The following is a 24,757-nucleotide window of genomic DNA, read 5'->3' on the forward strand; positions in this document are numbered from 1 at the left end:
TGGGAAAACAAAGTTCTTTCTGCACCAACCTAAAACTTGTCCTGTTTTCTAATCGTGGAATCACTCTGAACTAAGATCTCTCTTCTCTGGGATATCTCTGCAAACTCTCTCACTGCCCTCAGTTTAAATAATTCTTCCTTTTCAGAATTCAGAACTTCGGGTGATGGAACAATGCTACTCTGCTCCTTCCTGCCATCACCAGTCATCCCACCTGTGATTTTGTGTGTGTGTGTGTGTGTGTGTGTTACAGGGGAGTGAGTGATAGAGTGGGGGAGGCAGCTGTGCTTTAGTATTTTTAAGGTCTCTATGTCCAGTGAAACTAACATAAACAGTTTTCTTATTTCTATAATTCAGTTGCATATGGATTATTCATGCTTCAGACATGTAGACTATGTGTACACATGTAGAATAATATATTCTTCACAGGTGTACATGTAGGTGGGAGCTAGTGAAGGCCCAGTGCTGAGAATTCTATATGTCTATATGTCTAATTCAGGGAGAGCATCTGGACCCCTCAGAGTCAAGAGGAGGGATTTTAAGGCTGTAAAGAAAGAAATGCAGGAAGATGAGCAACTTAAAGAAAGTAGGGGAAAAGACGAAACATGTTGGCTTCGTTAACAGTTATGGTATTTCCTATAAACACTTTTTTACTAAATCCAACATACTTCCCATACCTGGGTTAAGATACTGATGAGATAAAATCCAGCATACTTCCCACACCTGGGTTAGGATACTGATGAGATGCCCAAAAGAACACTCTTTTGAATACTTGGGCCACAAAACAGAAGGAGGAAAGAGAAGAGCCAGGTGAAAAGTGTTGGAGTGAGAAGGTTCAGCTCACAGGCTGGCCTCTGTGACCCTCCTCTGCTGTACTAATCCAATCCAGTGTCAAAGAGTGGTCACTACAGGTATTTTTTTTACAGATCACAAAGAAATTTTAAAGTACAAATAGAGACAAATGGTGTAGGTGGACTAAGAAGAGCTCCACAGGTTGACAGCTGTAGCTGCTTCACACTCTTAAAATGCTATGAATCTATGAAGTCTGTCTCTATACTTGAACTTAGTCATGCATTTTAATTCAACTGAAACACTGTTCTACAGCTTTATTATTAATGCTACTTTAATTTATCCAGAGAATGTATACATTGGAGCTGCTAAAGGATGAGGTAGTATTACTGCTAGACTATTTTGTGAGCTTCTAAAAAGCAAATTTTTCAGAAAGCATTGACTACTTGCTAGTATTTTCAATGGGATTTGAAATTTACTGGAATATTAAACAAATGTCTCCATCACTGCCTGTTTCTGCACTTCCTATGGAACAAATTCAATGGCAAAAATTCTTACTATGGTGTATTTGAAAAAGTAAAATGAACTTTTAGACAACAGGTACTACAATAACTATACAATAAAAATATTTTTTAATTCCTTTGTTTAAAGGGTCAGTGTGACAATGTAGAAAAATCATCATATTAGGAAAACAGATTTGAGCTTGACTTCTGGCTTGCTTACAACTTGTGTGAGTTTGAAGTTTTTATTTCCCTGTAAAGTGGAGGGTTAATATCAATATCTGCCACAATAACAGCTGTGACAGTTAAATGACTAAAGTATATCAAGTTCTTAGCTCAGTAACTTGTTGGAGTAAGCATTTAAAATCTCGGTTTCTTTTTTTTTTAATATGCTTTACTTACTAAATTCCTACTATGTACCAAGAAATAAGACTGAAATTGCATACCAAGGAACTTTTTTTTAAGTGTTTGGTATTTTATTTTACTTTCTCATACTATAATGCTTTACAGTTTTCAAAAGTTTCACATGCGTGATTTCATGTAATCCATAACAATCCTTTGTGATCCCCTACTGTATACTGCCGCTCTGCCTTTTCTTCTCCCACGAGTAAGCCCCAGTGTGTCTCTGTATTTGTGTGCCTACTTCTTCTTTGTTTTTTTTCACTAGTTCATTAGTTCATTTTTTTTACTCCACTTATAAGTGATATCATACAGTGTCTATCTTTCTTGGACTTATTTAGCTTAGCATAAGTCCAAGTCCATCCATGTTGCTGCAAATGGCAGAAATGTCATTCTTTTTGTGACTGAGTAGTGCTCCACCGTGTACATACGCCCCGTCTTCTTTATCCACTTATCTGCAGATGGACACGTAGGCTGCTTCCACACCCTGGCAACTGTAAACAATGCTGCTATCAGCAATGGCATCCACAGCAACTTTAACACTTTTTCCATCAACTAATTCAGAAGAAAAACTATTATCTAAAGTCCTTGGAAACATAGATATTGCTATCACCAATATAATCGATTACTAAAAATAAATACTTTTCTGTATAATACAAATTCCAACTGCAAAAACTATATAGCAACAAAAATTACATGTGCAAATGAAAAATATCACAGTAAAGTTTGAAAGTTTCAATAAAGAAACAATTTACTTTGATCCCTCGGAGATAATTCTTTGCCTTACTAAGCGAACAAGTTTCTCATTAGAAAATGAAATCTACGTAAACATTATAGAATCTATGGAATCTGGAAAAGAGGTATTTCTATTGTTCAATGTCTCAAAGAGATTAAAATCCAGTTTGAAAGAGGCAGTTAAATAGTTTATCTTTCATACAAAAATACTTCTCTTAGTTTTAAGAGTCACTTAGTAATCAGATGCATCTTCACGATAACAAAAACATTTTGGACAAATAAATAATCCATTATTTCAAAACACAGTCTATAGAACAAAATTCCAGTAAAACAAAAGAACCTGGAAAGCCCCTCATACTCATTGTAACAGGATGAATTGCACAGGAAAAGAGTGCTATAAACTTCAGCCAAAGGAGGCAAGATAAAGGCAGACTCAATTGTAAGAGAGGTCACTGAATTCAAGATTATCGTCTATGGATTTTTATTGTAGTACAGAAAGGAATTCTTACTATATTACACAATAAAGTAAAATGCATACATACAAAAAAATAGATGAATCAAAGTTTATTTTATATGCTTTAAATTTCAGAAAAAGACTGCTACTAGGGAGCATAGCTGATAAAACAAATTATTGGGTCTAGCAACATTCAGAAATCTATTTATAAAGCTAGTTTACTAGGACAATACAGCCTTTGAAATACATGAAAGAAAAAGTAAGCTGCAAAGCTGAACAGTATAAATACTCTATGCTTGTGTTCTGCACAGTCCATCACTCCCATTTACTTTCCAACTCATATAAAGCCTAAGCTATTTCAGCCTTTGAGCCCTTAAATAGCAACAACAGCCACTGGAGACAGTTGGGAATGACTTGAATTTCAGTCCTTTCAAAAGCTCTCAATGTTGTGGAAGGCAATGTTTATTTGGAATTCCAAAGAGACTATTGCCATCAAAACACAAGAATGAGCAATTAGTTACTCTGTCTCACTACTAAAACTTTAAGAATTATTTCTAAATTTACCAGGCAAAAGTAACAAAAAACTATTATAATTTTAAAAGCAGCAATCTCTACAATTCGCGGCAGTAACTATTTACTATCTTCTACGTCCAAGTCATGGTGATAGGCACTAGAGGGTGTAAAAAGAGAACATTATTTCTTCCCTTCAAAAGCTGGGTGTGATATTCTTGCCACTCAGGGTGCATGTTACATCTTTCTTAGCTATTTTCTTTTTACACAAGGAAGTATTATATGCTCCCTCCTTTTAAACTCTGAAATTAGCTTTTTTCTTAAAATGAAAATGAAGGTAAATGTGGTAGAATCCAATGCTGTGGAACCATGATCTTTTTTTAATCTCCCAGAAGTCGATGTGACCAGGAGAATCGTCTCCTGTTACTCCACTCCTTCAACAGTCCTGCTGTCTGTGTCTGGCTTTGTTTCCCTCCCCAGCCTCATGCTGTCTTTCCTGAGTCTTGCCTTCCCTGTGGACGTCTCTGCTCCTCTTTCTCTACTTCCAGATGGCTTAAATGTTTCTTGACCAGTGGTTCACAATCTGTGAATCACACGCGAAGCAGCTGGAGGTAAAGGGCATGCAATTCTAAATTTTCCCAAATGATTCATGAATTTGTCTGGGTACTAAACACTGTTTAAAGTCTGCTTAATCTATTTAAATCATGTATATATTCGGATTTTTAAAGAAATGTAGATTCTTGAACATAAAATTAAAAAACCTTCCTGTTCATTTAAAACCGCAATACGATATTTAAAAATGTGCAGTTTACAATTATTACCTTAAGGTAGTAAGGGAAGGATTACCCAAGAAATATTTGACAATGAAAAAATAAGTTTTTATTTAAGGTTAGAAATCAGTGCTCCCCTCTATGAACTCCTTGAGGGCAGGTGTGAAGACTTCCTTTCTATTCACAGTGATCAGCACAGCAATGTTCCATTCAGTTCAGTCGCTCAGTCATGTCCGACTCAGTGTATGCCAAACAGATGGATCTTCAGCCTTTCTGTTTGAGACACTGGCGTTGTGACTAGGAGCTGAGCCTCTCTTCTCCACCACCCCCTGTGGCTATGCTAATTTATTCTATCCCTAGTCTGTTCTGGTTGGCTGGTAGTCACTCAGTCCTGTCCGACTCTTTGTGACCCCATGAACTGTATGTAGCCCACCGGGCTCCTCTGGCCACAGGATTCTCCAGGCACGAATACTGGAGAGGGTTGCCATTCCCTTCTCCAGGGGATCTTCCCGATCCAGGGATCGAACCCAGGTCTCCCACATTGCAGGCAGATTCTTTACCAGCTGAGCCACAAGGGAAGCCCAAGAATACTGGAGTGGGTAGGTAGCCCATTCCTTCTCCAGCAGATCTTCCCGACCCAGGAATCGAACCAGGGTCTCCTGCACTGCAGGCAGATTCTTTACCAACTGAGTTATCAGGGAAGCCCCATCTGTTTTGAGACCTATATAAACTGCGCTGAACAGATAGTAGAGACGCATGAGGGAGGTTCAGACAAGGAATGAGTCTTTCTGAGCTGGGTAATGGGGTGAATGGCAGGCCCTTTATCAATTTAAATGGCAGGAGGTGCTAATTGCTGAGAAGGAAGTATAGAGCTCAGTTTTGAGTCTGAGGAACCTGTGAGAACATAGTTTCAGAGACCTGACAGCAGCAGAAGCAGACTCCAGAGAGGAGAGGAAAAGGGAGAAGGTGAAAGGAGAATGGAGCCTGGGCAAAGCAGGCTGGACACCTGAGAAGTCTTTGGTTCTTCCCTCTTTCTTCACATCCACACTGTTATTGCCGCTTTCAGAATCACTGTTCACAAGTTCTCATTTCTTACATTGCTCCTCTGTTTTCCATTCCAAGCCCTACATTGCCTGATCAGTCTCCCTGTTTCTCTCTCCACCTTTTTCCAAGCAGTCTCACTAAACATTATTCTGAAACTGTCACTTTTCTAAACAAAACTGTTAATATCTCAATGTCTAAAAATTTGCAAAGCACTATTCGAATCTAACTTTTATTCCTATCTCCACTGCAAAGTGGCCCACGTGCTCCTCCCAACAGATGTCTGGGATTGGCCTCCACGAGACGGCCTTCTCATCAAGGTCTTGCCCAGGATTCAGCACCTCCAGCAAGCCTTTTCATTTCAATTGGGTCTTGCCTTCTTTGAATCTATGTGGCACCTCTGTCTCTTATCTCCATGAATGTCTTAAAAAATAGATACAAGTTCTTTAAAGGCAGAAATCATAAATCATTCTCTTTATATCTACCCTTTATGGCTTCTGATCATAGTAAATACAGAAAAGTACAATTTTCAAAAATTTGGAACATTATGAAATTTTCCAACCAAACTTAAGTAATGATAGTGTTGATGAAAACTTAGAAAATTATTTCAAGTATCATAAAAACACAGTCCAAAAGTTTGCAATTTAACTTGATTTGTATGTTACTCAGGAAATTAAAGGGAATACACATGAATTTGGTTGAGTGACAGAAAAAAAAATTATTTTGCTTGTCTTTCTGGGTTAACTCACAATTAGAAGGAATTACATCTGCATTGTCCCTATAAGGATAACAAGAGGAATTAGCCAAATAAACAAGTCGAGGTGTATACTGATTTCTCTTTGCTGCCATAAATTATTGGTTGAGACAATTTTTTAGCCAAAGCAGTAGTTAGCTGGCACTCAGCATAATGTTTATATACCCACATGCTTTTAAAAAGCTTTAATTACAGCTGTATGATCAAGAACCACTCACTTAACTAAAGAATCCTTTCTTCTAACACTTGGCATCATCATCTTTCTGACTTTCGAAGATAACTACTTACCGGACTGCCCTCTCATTTTCTCCCTATTTCCCTCTAGTCACACCCATTTTGTTGCTAAGAAACAAAATAAATATGACCTCCTGGAAGTAACCTTACAATGGATACTGTATTAATAGTTACTCACACTGAAGTGAGAAACAGGAAGAAAGGAGACAAAACTTATCTCTGTCATGTTCTAGGTTCTTTACATGTGTTTTTCATCTAATCTTTATAAGAGCTCTGCTGCTGCTGCTAAGTCACTTCAGTCGTGTGCGACCCCATAGATGGCAGCCCACCAGGCTCCCCCGTCCCTGGGATTCTCCAGGCAAGAACACTGGAGTGGGTTGCCATTTCCTTCTCCATTATAAGAACTGTAGAAGGCAGTTATTACAATGCTATGCCTATTTACAAATGGTTAACTGAACTCAGTAATAAGCCTAAGGTCACATAGCTAGGAAGTGGTGGGATCAAGGTTTATACCAAACCAAAGCCAGTTTTATTACTAGTCCCCTTCTTTATATCTCTACTTCATGGCCTTATTTTGAAACTCTGCACATATGAAATATTCTATAAATTAAAAACTTACCATGAAGCTTTAAACAGGTCTTTTAATGTATTATTTCTTACAATTATTACTGAAGTAATTTTTTTCCTTCAGAAAAGTAAATAAGACTTTTACGCTTAAAAATAACTTCCTGCTTTCAAGAGGCAAAGTTCAGGTAAGAATTTCAAAATGCAAAATACACCCTGATGAATTCATATTTACCAAATCTGCTACTGTCAAATTGCTACTATCAAAAGAGATGCACTAACTTGAGACTTCATTTGCAACAGTCTTTATCCCTACTGAAATGAAGAGAAGAGAGCTATTTCTCTTTCATGTCTGCTGATGGATTTGTTAATTGACAGTTACGGTATCTCCTCCTGTCAGTATCAGACTAAGCAAAGTCTTCAAAACATATCTTTAAAAAAAATTCCTGAAACCTGAGTTATTCATGGGATACATATAGAAGCCTGTTGAAGAGGTATTAATACATAAATAATTTAGCAAATATAGTCAACAGGCTGATAAACTTGAGAGAGAAAAAGAAAGATGATATTCTGATTTAGGACAGGCCAACTTACATATACAAATCAGTACAAATGAATGTTCCTGTCTAGTGACGCACCAACCTATTTAGCCTCCTTTATGTCTTTTAGTTTTGTTCTACCACACAGGATCTAAGAAGCATATAGGAAATAATTTATGCATACTATTTACAACAGAACAGAAAAAGGTGAGAGTGAAAAGGGACACTTTCAATTGAAAGAGTCAAAGAGTTGTTTTCAATTGAAAGAGTCAAAGAGTTACCCCAACTGAATCCTATCTTATCACATTTTATTAGGTGACCATAGTCACTAAGTCCTAGTATAAAAAAACTAGAGTGGGCACAGTCTTTGACATGACCTAAGTTTGTTAGGCGAGTCACATAAACTCTTGATACCATGAAATAAACCATCTGGAAAATGGGTATATTAACTCACTTTTCAGTGGACGGATGGGAGGATTTAACGATATATGTGAAAAGATCTGCGCAAAAGAGATGCCAGTGGTTTGCTTGCCCTCACCCCCTTTCCTAAGCAGCACTTCTATTTTTAACGATGAGGTGGAGGAAAGTTTAATCACAGTCCTGCAAATGTTATACTCCAAACAAAATTTAAAAAAGAAATTAAAACCAATATAAATGACCATAAAAACAGTAAAATCTAAATTGCAGAAAACACATTCAAAAAGCATATGAAGGGCTTCCCTGGTGGCTCAGTGGTAAAGAATTCACCTGCCAGTGTAGAGGACAGGGGTTCCATCCCTGGTCCAGGAAAATCCCACATACCGACGAGCAACTAAGCCCATTCAGCACACCCACAGAGCCTGTGCTCTGTAGAGGCCAGGAGTCACAAGCAGAGAAGCCACAGCGATGGGAAATCCAGTACTGAGCTCCACAACCAGAGAAGCCACAGCGATGGGAAACCCGGGTACTGAGCTCCACAACCAGAGAAGCCACAGCGATGGGAAACCCGGGTACTGAGCTCCACAACCAGAAAAGCCACAGCGATGGGAAACCCGGGTACTGAGCTCCGCAACAACAGAAGCCACAGCGATGGGAAACCCAGGTACTGCAATGCAGAGTAGCCCCTGTTCTCTGCAACTAGAGAGAAGTCCCTGCAGCAACAAAGACCCAGCACAGCTGAAAAGAAAGAAAGAAACAGAACGCACGTGCGGCACCAAAGGCAAAAAGGGAACCTGAGGTGGGTGGGATGATGTGCAGCTCCAACTAAAAGAAAAGATAGTCAAACTAAATGCCTTTTAATTCACAGGAATCGAAATAATCCGAGAGAACTGAAAACTTGGATTAAAAAAAAAAAAAACTTTTAAAAATCTTGTCTCTATGCTCAGAGGGAAAGAACAGAGCTGAACTCATTAAATTTAACAGTAACAGGATGTTAAGCAATCCATTAAAATGAAACAAAAGATGGCTAACAGCTTCAGTGTGGTACCAAAGCTACTTCTCTTTTCTTGTAATTCAATGTGCCTATTAAATTATCCCAATGTGTCATTCATTAGTAGTAGTTACTGGACGTCTGACAATTTTTTTGTTGTTTGAAGGATGAGGAAAAAGGCGGAGGAAGTAAGAGAATACATTAATATTTTTCAATACTCAACCCTTCTAGATCTTTCACTTCCAATCATAACAAGCTATATACTAAATGAAGTCTAAGGAACCAAAGTAAATAAGTAAACAAACCCACAGACATGCCACTACTAATAATGTAAAAACAAAAAAACAAGGAAGATTAGAAAAGTTATATATATTTTCTGTGATTCTGAGAGGATTAATTTTAAAATATAAAATAGGGGGAAATGTATATAAGTATTTTTTTATGATTAAGTGCTCTTTGAATATCTGTCTGACCTACCTTTCACCTTAAAGTCGGCAGGGTAGTACAAGTGACTTTGCTAACCTGGCAGAGTTTAAGATAACTCCAAAGAAAAAAGTCCAGTTTCCCGATTCTCTCAGCCAAAACAAGCAAACTTAAGTTAGTTTGATCTAATAGCAAGCTCTAGGGAACTTACCCATTTACAGCTGAAAAACCAGAACAAGAAACAGAATTTAGGGAACATAGAAATATTCATGACCTTATTTTATGGTCAAGAAAATTAAGGCCCAGAAATTTAGCAATTTATCCCAATTCACACAGTAAGTCAGTAGCAAGTTTATCTATGTTATGCAAAGAATTACTGAAATAATATGAAAGTTAAAAATTTTATTCATAGGCTCCAACTCTAATATAGCTCATAGAGTTATTTGACATCGAAGCTTCAGAAAATTTTTTTTCTTTTATTAGCTAAAATAACATACTTTTTTAAATGATTCACTTTGATATGAATCAAACACATAGGCAAAAAGCACTTGATGGTTAAAAACAGCACAATACAATTTGCCTGATTCTCACAAGAGGAGAAATAATCTGAAATATAATTTTTCATTGTCTAGTTTCTAGTGCTCTTAGAATCAGTGCCAGTTTCAGGAGGAAAAAATATTTTCTAATCCTATGCAAAGGTAAAAGACAAATCGAAATGAAATCTTTCACACCTTTATATTCATTAGATACTAGAATATAGTGAGTCATCTTAGTATTTTAGGATATCAATGGAAATAGTATATGAGCTTTACCACCGGGCCAAAGAATTAAGGCTTTTGAACTGTGGTGTTGGAGAAGACTCTTGAGAGTCCCTTGGACAGCAAGGGAACTCTCCCCCATGACCCATCTGTCTCAGGTGGCCCTACACAGCATGGCTCATAGTTTCATTGAGTTAGACAAGGCTGTGGTCCATGTGATCAGATTGGTTAGTTTCCTGTGACTGTGGTTTTCAGTCTGTCTGCTCTCAGATGGAGAAGGGTAAGAGGCTTATGAAAGCTTCCTGATGGGAGAGACTGACTGAGGGGGAAACTGGCTCTTGTTCTGATGGGCAGGGCCATGCTCAGTAAATCTTTAATCCAACTTTCTGTTGATGGGTGGGACTGTATTCCCTCCCTGTTATTTGACCCAAGGCCAAACTATGGTGGAGGCAATGAAGATAATGGCAGTCTCCCTCAAAAGGTCCCATGCACACACTGCTGCACTCAGTGCCCCCAACCCTGCAGCAGCCCACGGCTGACCCACACCTCTGCCGGAGACTCCTAGACACTCACGTGCAAGTCTGGGTCAGTCCCTTGTGAGGTCACTGCTCCTTTCTCCTGGGTCCTGGGATGCATGAGATTCTGTTTGTACCCTCCAAGAGTCTGTTTCCCCAGTCCTATGTAAGTTCTGTGGTGGGGTTAATGGCCACCTCCTCCAAGAGGGCTTATGCCATACCCAGGAGTGCTGCACCCAGAGCCCCTGCCCCTGCAGCAGTCCACGGCTGACCCGTACCTCTGTAGGAGACACTCAAACACAGTTCTGTCTCAGTCTCTGTGGGGTCTGGGTCCTGGTACGCACAGGGTTTGTTTGAGACATCTGGAAAACTTAAACTTGATTACAAACATTAGAGTGACCCACGGGTCCTACAAGACCTGTCTCATCTCCATGAACTTCCTACTACTTCTCTGACCTCACTTCTGACCCTTCTGCCTTCATTCACTCTCTCCAAGCCCTCTGGCCTCCTGACAGGGCCATTGGACCAACTTTCTCTCTGCCTGGGGCACTCATGATCAAGGTATCCAATAATTTTCTCACTGAGGCTCTCCTGACCACCTCTATTTTAAATTGCAATTTTCCGCTCCTGTGTTCCCTATGCCCACTACATGCTTTGATTTTCTCCATGACATAGTATATCATCATGTAACATATGACACACTTTTACTTGTTTATTGTCTGTCTCTGCTCACCAGAAGATCAGCACTATGAAAACAGAGATTTTGCTTGCTTTGCTCACTGCTCAGTGTTCTTAGCATCTATAACAGTGCCTGGCATATAGTAATGGCTCATAATGTACTTGTGGAATAAATAAATAATGCCAAGTTTGAGTAATAATGCTGGTACCAATCAAATGACACTGAAAACACCAAACTATACAGTTCAGTTCAGTTCAGTTGCTCAGTCGTGTCCGACTCTTTGTGACCCCATGAATCGCAGCACGCCAGGCCTCCCTGTCCATCACCAACTCCCGGAGTTCACTCAGACTCACGCCCATTGAATCCGTGATGCCATCCAGCCATCTCATCCTCTGTCGTCCCCTTCTCCTCCTGCCCCCAATCCCTCCCAGCATCAGAGTCTTTTCCAATGAGTCAACTCTTCGCATAAGGTGGCCAAAGTACTGGAGTTTCAGCGTTAGCATCATTCCTTCCAAAGAAATCCCAGGGCTGATCTCCTTCAGAATGGACTGGTTGGATCTCCTTGCAGTCCAAGGGACTCTCAAGAGTCTTCTCCAACACCACAGTTCAAAAGCATCAATTCTTCAGTGCTCAGCTTTCTTCACAGTCCAACTCTCACATCCATACATGACTACTGGAAAAACCATAGCCTTGACTAGATGGACCTTTGTTGGCAAAGTAACATCTCTGCTTTTCAATATGCTATCTAGGTTGGTCATAACTTTTCTTCCAAGGAGTAAGTGTCTTTTAATTTCATGGCTGCAGTCACCATCTGCAGTGATTTTGGAGCTCAAAAGTCAGACACTGTTTCCACTGTTTCCCCATCTATCTCCCATGAAGTGATGGGACCAGATGCCATGATCTTCGTTTTCTGAATGTTGAGCTTTAAGCCAACTTTTTCACTCTCCTCTTTCACTTTCATCAAGAGGCTTTTAGTTCCTCTTCACTTTCTGCCATAAGGGTGGTGTCATCGGCATATCTGAGGTTATTGATATTTCTCCCAGCAATCTTGATTCCAGCTTGTGCTTCCTCCAGTCCAGCATTTCTCATGATGTACTTTGCATATAAGTTAAATAAGCAGGGGGACAATATACAGCCTTGACATACTCCTTTTACTATTTGGAACCAGTTGGTTGTTCCACATCCAGTTCTAACTGTTGCTTCTTGACCTGCATATAGGTTTCTCAAGAGGCAGGTCAGGTGGTCTGGTATTCCCATCTCTTTCAGAATTTTCCACAGTTTATTGTGATCCACACAGTCAAAGGCTTTGGCATACTCACTAAAGCAGAAATAGATGTTTTTCTGGAACTCTCTTGCTTTTTTGATGATCCAGCGGATGTTGGCAATTTGATCTCTGGTTCCTCTGCCTTTTCTGAAACAGCTTGAACATCTGGAAGCTCACGGATCACGTATTGCTGAAGCCTGGCTTGGAGAATTTTGAGCATTATTTTACTAGCGTGTGAGATGAGCGCAATTGTGCAGTAGTTTGAGCATTCTTTGGCATTGCCTTTCTTTGGGATTGGAATGAAAACTGACCTTTTGCAGTCCTGTGGTCACTGCTGAGTTTTCCAAATTTGCTGGCATATTGAGTGCAGCACTTTCACAGCATCACCTTTCAGGATTTGAAATAGCTCAACTGGAATTCCATCACCTCCACTAGCTTTGTTCATAGTGATGCTTTCTAAGTCCCACTTGACTTCACATTCCAGGATGTCTGGCTCTAGGTGAGTGATCACACCATCGTGATTATTTTGGTCTTGAAGATCTTTTTTGTACAGTTCTTCTGTGTATTCCTGCCACCTCTACAAGATGTTGTCAAACACTGACAGTGCAAATAAATGTGGTCTTTGCTTTCAAAGAGTCTAGTTGGTGAAATAGAACTAATGTACGGAAGCAGTCAGTTAATTACATAGGCATTATAAAGTATGACTATTAACCAATTAGGGTTACTTGTATATGATTCATGGAATCTGTCTTGACAGTCCTGGTTATATCTAGTATATAATTAAATGCTAAGTCAAACAGTATAGACTTGTCACAGGAGTTTGGGGTGGGGGGAATGAACAAATTTAAAGTTAGAAAAGACTATTGGGGGGATGATGAGCTTCAGTATGGTGTCTGAGGATGTGGAGGCACTCACTGGCAGTGAAGATATGGGAAGGCATTCCATATGAAGCCAAGTTTGTAAGAGGACAAAAAGGCATGTGAGGGACAGTAAGAAACCTGTCTTAAATGGAAAGATAGTATCTTCTGATGAGTACTGATGATCTGAGGAGGACAACTAGATTGGGCCTGGGTCACAGAGAGCCTAATCCTCTGAGCAGAGGTCTTCAGTCTAGATGCAACCTCACAGCACACGATGCTGGCACCCAGCATGGGTCCTCTGGAACCAGTCTACTGGTTTGGTACATTCAGCTCCAAGGTGCTCCCTATATTGCTAATGGTTCACACAGCAACTTTCTGTGGAAGCCACAGAAGCTCCTAGCCCTCCCCTGCATACACACGCACACACACACACTTCCAGGACAATGGTGGCCAATGACTAACAAATGCAGGGGAGAGGGGACAAAAACCCAGTTCCCTCAAGACAAGACTCACTACATGGTACAATGTTGTTTCTAAGCTTTCTCCTGGGGCAAGTTGAAGATAGACATCCCTGAAACCATATCCTTGCTCATCTCAGTTTCTTCTTCCCAGTCCTGCTTCATCCACTCCCTTGTAAGTAACATATGAAACAACTCTCTTGATAAATCACTTGTATATGAATCCCATCTCAGGTTCTGCTTCCAGGGAAACTAGACTAAAGACAAGTCTGTAAAGGAGAGTACTAGACAGTCATGAAGAAATCAGAGAAAGCCCTGTTGTAGGTTACTCAATTTGGAAGGAGAATCCTGAGCAGAGTAGTGGGTGAGAGGTGGAATAAAGAGGGTAAGGTGACTGGAAGCCGAGTAAGGATGTTGTTGTTCAAATTCATAAATGAGTGGGAAAAAAATTTTTGCTTTGATATAAGAAAGAGAACTTAGGAATAAAATGGGCTTAGTATAGGGAAAGATTAGAGATAACTCTTCAAAGTTTTATTTTTTTCATAAAAAAGCAAAAAGTATTTCTTCAGTAGCATTGTGAGGGTTATACCATGACTTCTCTTAAATGCAAATCTCTTTCAGGCTGACATAACCTAACACAAGACGTGTTTAAAAAGTTGAGAACAATAACAATGAAAAACAGGACTCTAAAATTCTCTCTCATATTGTGGGTCTCTGAATATCCATATTCAGATATAAGAAGATAAGATTAAGTAGTATCTCCAAGTATTTGCAACAAGTTGGCTTGTGAGATTCTGCATTTAAGTAGCTTAAAAGAATCTATATTAAAATTAGTAGCAGATTACTCAAACTAGAAACCCATCCAAACAGGGTAACATCTGGTTTTCATCTACTCTCGTGGAACCTAGAAGTCTTTTCAACAGAAAATAAGATACTGTACTAGGTCATAAAACAGTAAGTACAATATGAAAACAAGTAGGCTACTATGAAAGAAACCATATACAGCCCAGAAAAAAAAGTTTATACCACACATAAACTTTCACTGGTGAATAGGAGAAACAACCTAACAACATCCTTGCTTTGTTGTGTTGATATCTCATGACACATTAAGTTTCTTAACTTCTTAGTTCCCTTTCAAAATTCATACTTAGTAAAAATGCCTATTTTCTCTTAATTAGTAACAATTTTTGTGTTACATGTCTCAATATATAGAACAAAGACTATCAAAATAGAACTTTTTAGCAAGGTTATTTTTTCTCATTGATTACTTTTGTATCCACTGAAATGTACAGCTACTAGCTTTCAAAATTTAAATACACATTAACTTTGATTCAACAGTCCCACTGAAAGGAATTTCACACATAGAAACACACAAAGACATACCGACATACAGACAGATACACACACACGCCCCCAAATGGGAACTGGTCAGAAAGTCATGATACAGCAGAGTAATCTCTAAGTTTTTCTAGATTTCTCCTATTCACTTTTAAGACAAAATTGATACTCATCCAGAAAATTACATATAATTTATCTTCTATATATCCTTTAAATCCTCCCAGGAGAGACTCCAAGAATAAAAAGGTTTCATAGTTAAAAATAATAGGAAGATACAGCATACATTATTCCCCTCATAAAGACTCATAATAAAAACAACAATTTATGGAAGACTATGAGATGTTTTGGAGAAGGAAATGGTAACCCACTCCAGTATCTTTGCCTGGGAAATTCCATGGACAGGGTAGCCTGGTGGGCACAGTCCATGGGGTCACAAGAGGGCTGCACATGACTTACCGACTAAACGATGACAACGACATGAGAAACAGCATTTTCCAAATTTTATAGAACAGAGAACCTTTCCATTAATATAATTATCAAAAGCAAGACTTGCTTAAAACCCTTCATGACCACCTGGTAAACCTTCCTTATAAATGTACAGCTTCACAGCCCTCATTCAAGAACCCTCCTATTCTCTCTTTCCCCTACTTTCCCCTCAACCCAAGACACTGAAGTGGTCCTAACCTTGTATTTCATAATAATCATAGAAAACTGGTTAATATATAATTCTCGGCCCTTACTTCCAGATAGTCTGGTTCCTAGCAGTATTTTTTTTCTTTTTTATTTATTTACTTTAATTGGAGGCTAATTACTTTACAATATTGTGGTGGTTTTTACCATACCTTCACATGAATCAGCCATGGGTGTACATGAGTTCCCCATCCTGAACCTCCCTCCCCACCCCATCCCTCAGGGTCATCCCAATGCACCAGCCCTGGGCACCCTGTCTCATGCATTGAACCTGGACTGGTGATCTATTTCACATATGATAATAAACATGTTTCAACACTATTCTCGCAAATCATCCCACTCTCACCTTCTCCCACAGAGTCCAAAAATCTATTCTTTACATCCGTGTCTCTTCTGCTATCTTACATATAGGGTCATCATTACCATCTTTCTAAATTCCATATGTATGCATTAATATACTGTATTGGTGTTTTTCTTTCTGACTTACTTCACTCTGTTTAATAGGCTCCAGTTTCATCCACCTCATTAGAACTGATTCAAATGCATTCTTTTTAATGGCTGAGTAATATTCCATTTTGTATATGTACCACAGCTTTCTTATCCATTCATCTGCCAATGGACATCTAGGTTGCCTCCATGTCCTGGCTATTGTAAACAGTGCTGTGATGAACATTGGGGTACACGTATCTCTTTCAATTCTGGTTTCCTCGGTGTGTATGCCCAGCAGTGGGATTGCTGGGTCGTATGGCAGTTCTATTTCCAGTTTTTTAAGAAATCTCCACACTGTTCTCCATAGTGGCTGTACAAGTTTCCTAGCAGTATTTCTAAGAAGCAATTCAGGTGATCTCAGTACAGTTCAAATGTTGGGATGCTGAAAAGACCTGATATAATACAATCAACAAGATGTTTAGCTATTTTAAAATTGAAACCAAACTAAGTTCAGAAAATCTGGACCTCAAATAAATATATTAAAATTATATTTTTCCATCCAGGGGTAAAAAAGGCAAACAACATGGTAAAAGAAGAGCCAAGTTTTTTAAAAAATACCTTTTAATACACTGTCTAGAATATTAAGGTCAAGAGTTTTACCCTATAACAAGAATCCTTAGGCTGCATTCTACTGAGAAATTGCAGAAATTCTTAAACTCTCTGAAACTATACACACAATAGTTATGAGTATGCAAATACATGGCTTATAACCAAAGCTTTCACCAGTTCTCATACTGCTCAATACCCAATTTAAAAGTCATTCTATTTCTTATTTATTTCCCTGAAACAACGGCAGTAGAAACTGCTTCTTACTTAACAACGTGAATCAGACACACAAAAACACATTCGTCAGTGTTGTTTTCTCTATCAGAACCAAATGAAAAAAATTTACCTTTGCAGAGTCATATTCAAAGAGTCTGTACAACCCTTAATCTTGTTCTGGGCTTCCAGATGAGTCATGCCATGGGCACTTATTCCATCAATGCTGAGAACCACGTCACCTATTCTTACGTTTGCCTGGGATGCTTTTCCACCATCTTTTAGCTGTAAAAAATATATTTCATTAGGACTGTCATTCTTTAAAAATAAACACAGATGAAAATTATGCTGCTGTCATATCCAAAGAAATATATACTCATATACTACTAGACAAAGTAATACAAATTTTCTTACTTAACAGGTAAAGTAAAAATTCAAATGACTTTCATACTTATTTTCTTAAATTTTTATTTGCTGTCTAAAACTCTAAAATAATTGTCTGAGAGTCTTTGGTCATTTCTCCATTTCTTTATTGTGTAACAGGAGTGTGTGATTGTTACAAATGAGGAAGAGAAGTAGCCAAGGAAACCACATTTGAGGGGGAAGAAAGTAATCTGAATAGGGTATTTAATACTCTTTCAGAAATAAGTTTTAAAACTCTTAAACAGCTGTATTTTTGTTTCAGCACAAAGACTAATACAGATGGAGGACGTACTAAAAAATCCTTCCTGTTGAGTCCAACTTGTGACCAGTGTTTGAGGGACAGAACTCTGTCAGATCACAGGCCCAAATATCTTTTATGCTGGACGGGCTTCTTGTTCCAGGCATTTAGCAGGAGGGGAAGAAAACCAGTTGTGTCTGAGACTGTCAGACTTGATTGTGTACCACAGTCTTTAATTCCTAATCTTTCTTCCCTTCCTTACGAAACGTTATGCATGTTTACATTTAGTTTGATCTCCTTCAAACTTCACAAGGATCTATTTCATTGCTCCAAAAGTTCAAATCAAAAGGAACCATTCTAATTAAAAAGACAAGCTCAGAATTCAGTTAAATACAAGTAGATCGCACTAAATATGGGTTGCTGGAAGAACTCATATTCTTGAGACTAGACCCGAAAAAGGAAGAGAAAAAGGAAGAAAATAAGCAGTATTTCTCTAATGTTGGTATTGTAATTTCTCTAATACTGTTGTTGTTTAGTCCCTAAATCTTATCTGACTCTTTGTGACCTCACAGACTATAGCCTGCCAGGCTCCTCTGCCCATGGGAGTTACCAGGCAAGAATACTGGAGTGGGTTGCCATTTCCTTCTCCAAGAAATCTTTCTGACCCAGGGATAGAACCTACATCTGTCTGACAGGCGGATTCTTTACCACTGAACCACCAGAGAAGCCCACTTTCTCTAAAAATTAGAAGTAAAGATCTTAAGCAGAGTTTCTATTTGGGATGAACAAAAATTCTGGAAATGAATAGTAGTGATGGCTGCACAACACTGGTTAGTGGAGTGCTGCGGTACTAAGTCGCTCAGTCATGTCCAGCTCTGTGCAACCCTATGGACTATAGCCCACCAGGCTCCTCTGTCCATGGGATTCTCCAGGCAAGAATACTGGAGTGGGTTGCCATGCCCTCCTCCAGGGGATCTTCCCAACCCAGGGATCGAACCCACATCTCTTACATTTCCTGCATTAGCAGGTGGGTTCTTTACGAACACAATAGTGTAAAAGCAATTAATGAATTGTGCACTTTAAAAATGGCTAAAATGTCTTTTATGATAAGTATATTTTACCACAACTTTTTAAAAACTAACTGTTTCAGTGCACATTTTTCTAAAATTACGATTCGATTCAAAGAAAAACATCCCTCAGCAAACTGAACAATGGCTGAGTGCTGGAATTCATAATTTGGAAGCAAAGCAATAATACAAATGAATACTGTATGTTCCGTAGGTTTTGATTACCATCAATTCTCTAATTCTTTCCTTAAAAATAATGATCAAGGCAGATAAATCCTAGTGTACAAGAACAACTATTTGGATCTAAAATCAAGGAAACAGTATTGACTATTAGATCCATCCGGGCAGGCCCATGCCTGTGTTTCTCTCCCACTGTCCTAAAGCTAGAAGTGTGCCTGATACTACAGACCGTCATAAAATACATGCTGAATGAATGGATGCCATTTGTCATCTAACACGGGCAAAATCTATCGTTTGTTATAAATTGTAAAGTCAGGAAGAACTAAAATTTCCAATTTGAAATCTATTTCATTTAGCATATAACGATCAAATGATGGACAAAGTTCTTGAAATTAGTAAGAAAAAATATCTATTTGAGCCAGGATATGTAAAGTCTAGGCTTCCCAGATGGCGCTAGTGGCAAAGAACCTGCCTGCCAATGCAGGAGTTGATATAAGAGACTCAGGTTCGATCCCTGGGTCAGGAAAATCCCCTAGAGTAGGAAATGGCAACCCATGCCAGTATTCTTGCCTGCAGAATTCATGGACAGAGGAGCCTGGCAGGCTATAGTCCATGGAGTCTCAAAGACGGGAAATGACTGCAGCAACTTACCACACACAGCACACATATAAAATCCAACAGATACAAAATATCAAAAAAGATTTCAAGCCTTTCAATGAAATATTCTCTATTATAATATAAATGTAGTACATAGAGTTGCCAGTTGATCAACATGAGTTTGAACTGCATGGGTCCACTTATATGAGGATTTTTTTCAATAGCGAATACAACAGTACTACACAATCCATGGCTGGTTGAATCCAGGGATGCAGAACCATAGATACGGAGGAACCAAACTGTATATACAGAGAACAGACTATAAATTACAGGCAGATTTTCAATTTCACAGAGGGTCAGTGCCCTTAATCTCTAAGAGTTCAAGGGTCAACTATAGTGATTTTGTTTTCATCAGTGTACTAACGTAAACAAACAACTCCTCTCAGTTGTCCAGATATTTAAAGGTAACAAAAATTAATGAAATGCAGACAATAAAGAAATAAAATTTCCAGAGTAGTAAAACATTAAAATTTAACACATATCTGATTTATCAACATAGCTATATTACATACACATGTATATATATATATACATACATACATATAGACACACATTTTATTATATACTATATGACTGACAAAGTAATACCAAAATTCAATAAAAATTAAATGAATCTAATTTGAATTCCAGGATCAAGGATCAAGAAGAAAAAAATTAAGATAGAATTTTATTAAGTATATTTTAAAATACTGTATAGAGAGAAACATTTATTAAAATGTGTATGTGTCAAGAGTAAGAAAAAGTCTTTAAAAATAATAATACCTAAATTAAATACTACAGCTTTACTGTATTGAATGATAGGTGTGAAATGTCTTGTAATACTCAGTATTTTTATTAATTATAAAATATTAATTATTTAATTAAATAACAAATACTAACTGTTACTCTCTCCTGCAGAGAACTAAACTGTTTAAATTATGAAGGACATTTCCAAGAAAACAATTCCTAAAGCTATAATAGCGATGCCACTGCTTTCCATGGGACTTACTTGTAGGGTTTTATAAAGATTATGGGAGATAATAGCTTAATAAATGTTATCTGTTATTATTTTCTCTTGATCTCAGATGACTAACCCAAGAAATGTGGAGGCTGAACTCTCCAAATTCCGTGTCATTTCCTTCATCTTATTTCCATAATGGTGGCCCAACTACCATCTCACACTGAAGAGTTCCATCATGTTAACTATTTATAAAATGAGGGTGGAAAGGCTGCAAATATTTTCTGCTTCCTACAATGGAGAATAACGTTGAAGCCTGATATACAAGCAATTTATATTCTGTAGTCAACCTGTTTACAACTTCAAAACAAGCTCCTCAGGGATCATATTTTACACTATGTCTTCTCAAGAGCCTTGAATATTGTAGGTATTAGAAAAATATCTGATCAAATCATAGTAAATAAGGAATCAATAAATCCATCCATTAGATTAATATGCTAAATTCTGATGAAATATACTTAATTCAACAAAGAGAAAAAAATAATTTTAATCTGAAAATGAGAATCTTCAGTTGAACATTAGGCTGAGCTAAGCTAAGAAAAGTCAAAAATCAAACTACATTTCCAACAGAACCAAGTAAACATATTTCAGACACATAGCTAATATATTTTCCCTAGAATTTCCAAAGAGATGTCACAACTTCCCTCAGCAACTTTAAGTGCTGTCGTTGTACAATCGCTAAGCTGTGTCCGGCTCTTTGTGACCCCATGGACTGCAGTACACTAGGCTTCCCTGTTCACTATTTTCCGGAGTTTGTTCAAACTCATGTCTATTGAGTCAGTGATGCCATCCATTCATTTCATCCTCTGCCGCTCCCTTCTCTTGTCATCAATCTTTTCCAGCATCAGGAAATTTTCCAGTGAGTCGGCACTTCATATCAGGTGGCCAAAGTCATGGAGTTTCAGCTTAGAAAGAATTTAATTGTATTTAATCTCAAACCTTTCTCAATTGTCAGAAATGTAAACAGATGTCCACTGCCATCTGTACTTTCCATGTTATTTAAACTGTCAAACTCCTTTTTGCCTACAGTTTTTTTGAGCTTAGTAATATTAATTATTTTGAGTTTCTGACATGAACGTATTTTCTAAATCTCTAACCATCTTTATTATTCAATATTTAGGCTTTCTACTCACTATTAAAGAGCAGAAAGAGCCTAAACTAATGCCAGTGGAAAAGGCCCAATGCATAGGAACAAATGTAAGACTTGTTAAAGATGGCATCTCATTGAAAACTCCCATGACCTTTAATTTATCCCCAGAACTACTTCCTCAAGGCAGCCACTCAATGGAAAGATGAAATTTCCCCCTTAATTGGGTAGGATGTATCACTGTTATAAATTGTGAGCAGCTAAGAAAAGACTACAAGGTCACTTGTTATTTGCATAGTTCATTTCTTCTTTGTTGCGGCAAGTCTAAATAGCTTGCATTTGTTCGAGGCAGTCAGTAACAACTTTCTGTCACCAATAAATCTTGTCCATATTATAGGACAGCTGTAAGTACGTGTGTATTTCATAAATGCACAATGTGTCGGAAGGAAGCAGTCAAGGGAGGCTCCTGGGTCCAGTCCAGAATAAATCAAATTAATCACAAACAAATGCTTCTCTTTTGATCTTTAAATACATTTTTTAGTACTGTTGTCCAATTTTCCATAAACTTAATTGTAGCTGTATGCTTCTTTAAAAACACTGCTTTGTGGTCTCACTTAAGTTGTAAGCAGACATGGCTGCAAATGTTGGAACAACCTCTGAGCTTCGCTTTACTGATGCAGAAAGCAGGCTAACTACCTGCTCTTCAAGAGAAAATGGGATCTGTACTGAGCTTCCCCATTAACTCAGATAAGAAAGCATCTAATATTAGTCACCTGCACTTGGATCTAAACCTCAGCCCTAGGGCTACACTTTAACCTTCTTAATTATGGATTATAAGCAGTCCTCTCTTGAAAGATAGCCCAGTCTTCAGTAAGCAGATGGACAGACTGTTTGTGTATGTGTGACTGTGTGTCTGTGTGTTCATGTGCAACCATGTGTGTGTGATGTGAGGAGGAAGATATAGGAGAAAATGGCATCACAGACTTGGGCTTCCCTCATCTTGCTGTGGCTGGGAAATAGCCAAAAGTAAATTTTCTTCAGCTGTTTTAGATATAGCTCCTCTCACATAGTCTCTTTCTGTCCTAAGAAAGAGATGACCCAGAAAAAGTAAATAAAACTATTTACTGAGCACCAACAATAAGTGAAAGATCCTGGGAGACCCATCATCATCCCTCACCACTATCAGGCGGTTTTACTCTGCTCGGCGGATGGGAAAAGAGAACTCCGCAGCAAGAACACAGTTTCAAGAAAAGATTCTGAAGTTAAGCAAACATGAGTTCATACTATGCTTGGTCCTCTATTAAGTGTGCACCATGAGTTTACCAGGCTTCTCTAGGCTTCAGATATTTCTTCCTGAAAATGGGGACTAGGATTTCACTTGCCTCACAGAGCTAGTGAGCAGATTAAATGAAGCGCCAGCACAGCACATGGGTTTCCCTGGTGGCTAAGATGGTAAAGAATCTGCCTGTGATATAGGAGATGAAGATTCGATTCCTGGGTCGAGAGGATCCCCTGGCGAAGAGAATGGCTACCCACTCCAGTATTCTTGCCTGGAGAATTCATGGACAGAGAAGCCTGGTGGGCTACAGTCCATGGGGTGGCAGAGTCAGACACAGCTGAGCGGCTAACACACACACACAGTACACAGCCTGCACAGTAAATGCTCACTGTCATTATCATAACATGCCGTCAACTCACATGTGCTGGACACCTACTTCAAGGACCTACAGGGCAGAGAAGACAACTTTTCAAGCTGATCAGTCAGGCTTATTTTTCCCTTTCCTACTTAAAGGAAGACCAAACACCCCTCTTCTCTTCCCTCTGCTTCTCTAAGCCTAAATTTTCTCTTCACTTAGCCAAGAGCTTGATACAATCCTGAATGAGAACCCCAGCTCACAGGCCCTCCCTGCTTGCTCACTACTGTTCAAGTCTGAATTTTTCAAACTCTATTCCCACAGGATGGTGGCCTCATGATCAGCACCCAGGACAGTCTGGCACTGTACCAAAAGGCCAAAGAACAAGAATCAATAAGGTGATACTGGTGAAGAAATCTTGAGTTAGGGGTCAGGGAAGGAGAGGAAGGAAAGCAAACAAAAGAACACATAACAAGGGAGGGCGCTGGGAAGAAGGCAGAACAAAGAACCAAGGACATGAACGAAGAAAGTTAGGAGATGTCCCAGGTTTGGGGCCCAGGCCTTCTCTCTGAGTGTGCTGTACATCACTGCATTTGTACAAAATAATATGCAAATTGAATACAACAGCAAAATAGTAATTAAAGAGCAAGAAGGTCTTATACTTTGATTTGAACAATTATGATAAAATAACCTACACGACTATAATTAATAGCTATGATGCAGAGCCAATTAACTCAGGGTAATATTTATGTATGCCATTAAACATGTCATTAACTTTATTGGACTCAAGTAAAATTTACAACTAAACTTTTCCCAAATGCTTAGCCTCTATACAAATTTGTAGTTCCAACAGTATTTCTTCTTTAAACTTTTTAACAGAAGAAGAAAGTAGCACCACACCCTTAGAAAAGCACATCAAAATTAAATATTATCTCAAGAGAGCATATCACTTAGATGAGAACCTCCAAGATAAACTGAAGAGAGACCTGTTTTATCCACAAAGCAGTAAACTACTTGGGATTGTTAGGCATTATAGATATACCTGTTAAACTAATCCTTCCCCGTATCTATCACCTCTTAAGAGTATATCATAGAAACAAACCAATCATTGAATTCTTAGTAAAAAAACAAACAAAACAAAGAAAGCATTATAGAGCTTTCATTTTTTAAAATTAGAAGCCAACATGGCCGGTAACATTTTAAATAAATCTACCTACCTAAGATTTCTCTATAAAATGCACATTTAATACAGCTGCTACATTGCACAAAGATTTTTCATAAAAAGGCAAAATGTATAACTACAGCAGTGACTCCAGTACTACCTTAGAATTCTCTAATGAAAAGTATCCTTCCAAATCATAGGGAATTTTCAATATATACGAAAAAATCTCTTACTTGTCTTCCCTTGAAAATAAGTCAGTAGTTACAAACCTCAGAGAGTAAGTGCCAGCAATAAAAATGACTTTTTGAAAATATATGTGCCCAAGAATATTACAAAGATCATTTTACAGTACAGATAACATAAGTCAGTTGCTTACTGACAACAA

At 38.3% G+C, this 24,757-nt stretch overlaps 1 protein-coding gene across 10 annotated transcripts in view; it reads right to left on the minus strand.

Annotated features, from left to right (window-relative positions):
- Nucleotides 1–24,757, minus strand: part of PDLIM5 (PDZ and LIM domain 5) — a 238,703-nt gene that overhangs the window by 151,563 nt on the left and 62,383 nt on the right. For all 10 annotated transcript variants that reach the window (XM_060416872.1, XM_004009695.5, XM_004009699.5 and 7 more), the window contains exon 3: nucleotides 17,061–17,212. In XM_060416872.1, coding sequence (XP_060272855.1) covers nucleotides 17,061–17,212 — 152 coding nt within the window. The remainder of the gene's footprint in view (nucleotides 1–17,060; nucleotides 17,213–24,757) is intronic.

This window comes from Ovis aries, chromosome 6, assembly GCF_016772045.2.
Source record: "Ovis aries strain OAR_USU_Benz2616 breed Rambouillet chromosome 6, ARS-UI_Ramb_v3.0, whole genome shotgun sequence".
Classification (NCBI taxonomy): Eukaryota; Metazoa; Chordata; class Mammalia; order Artiodactyla; family Bovidae; genus Ovis; species Ovis aries.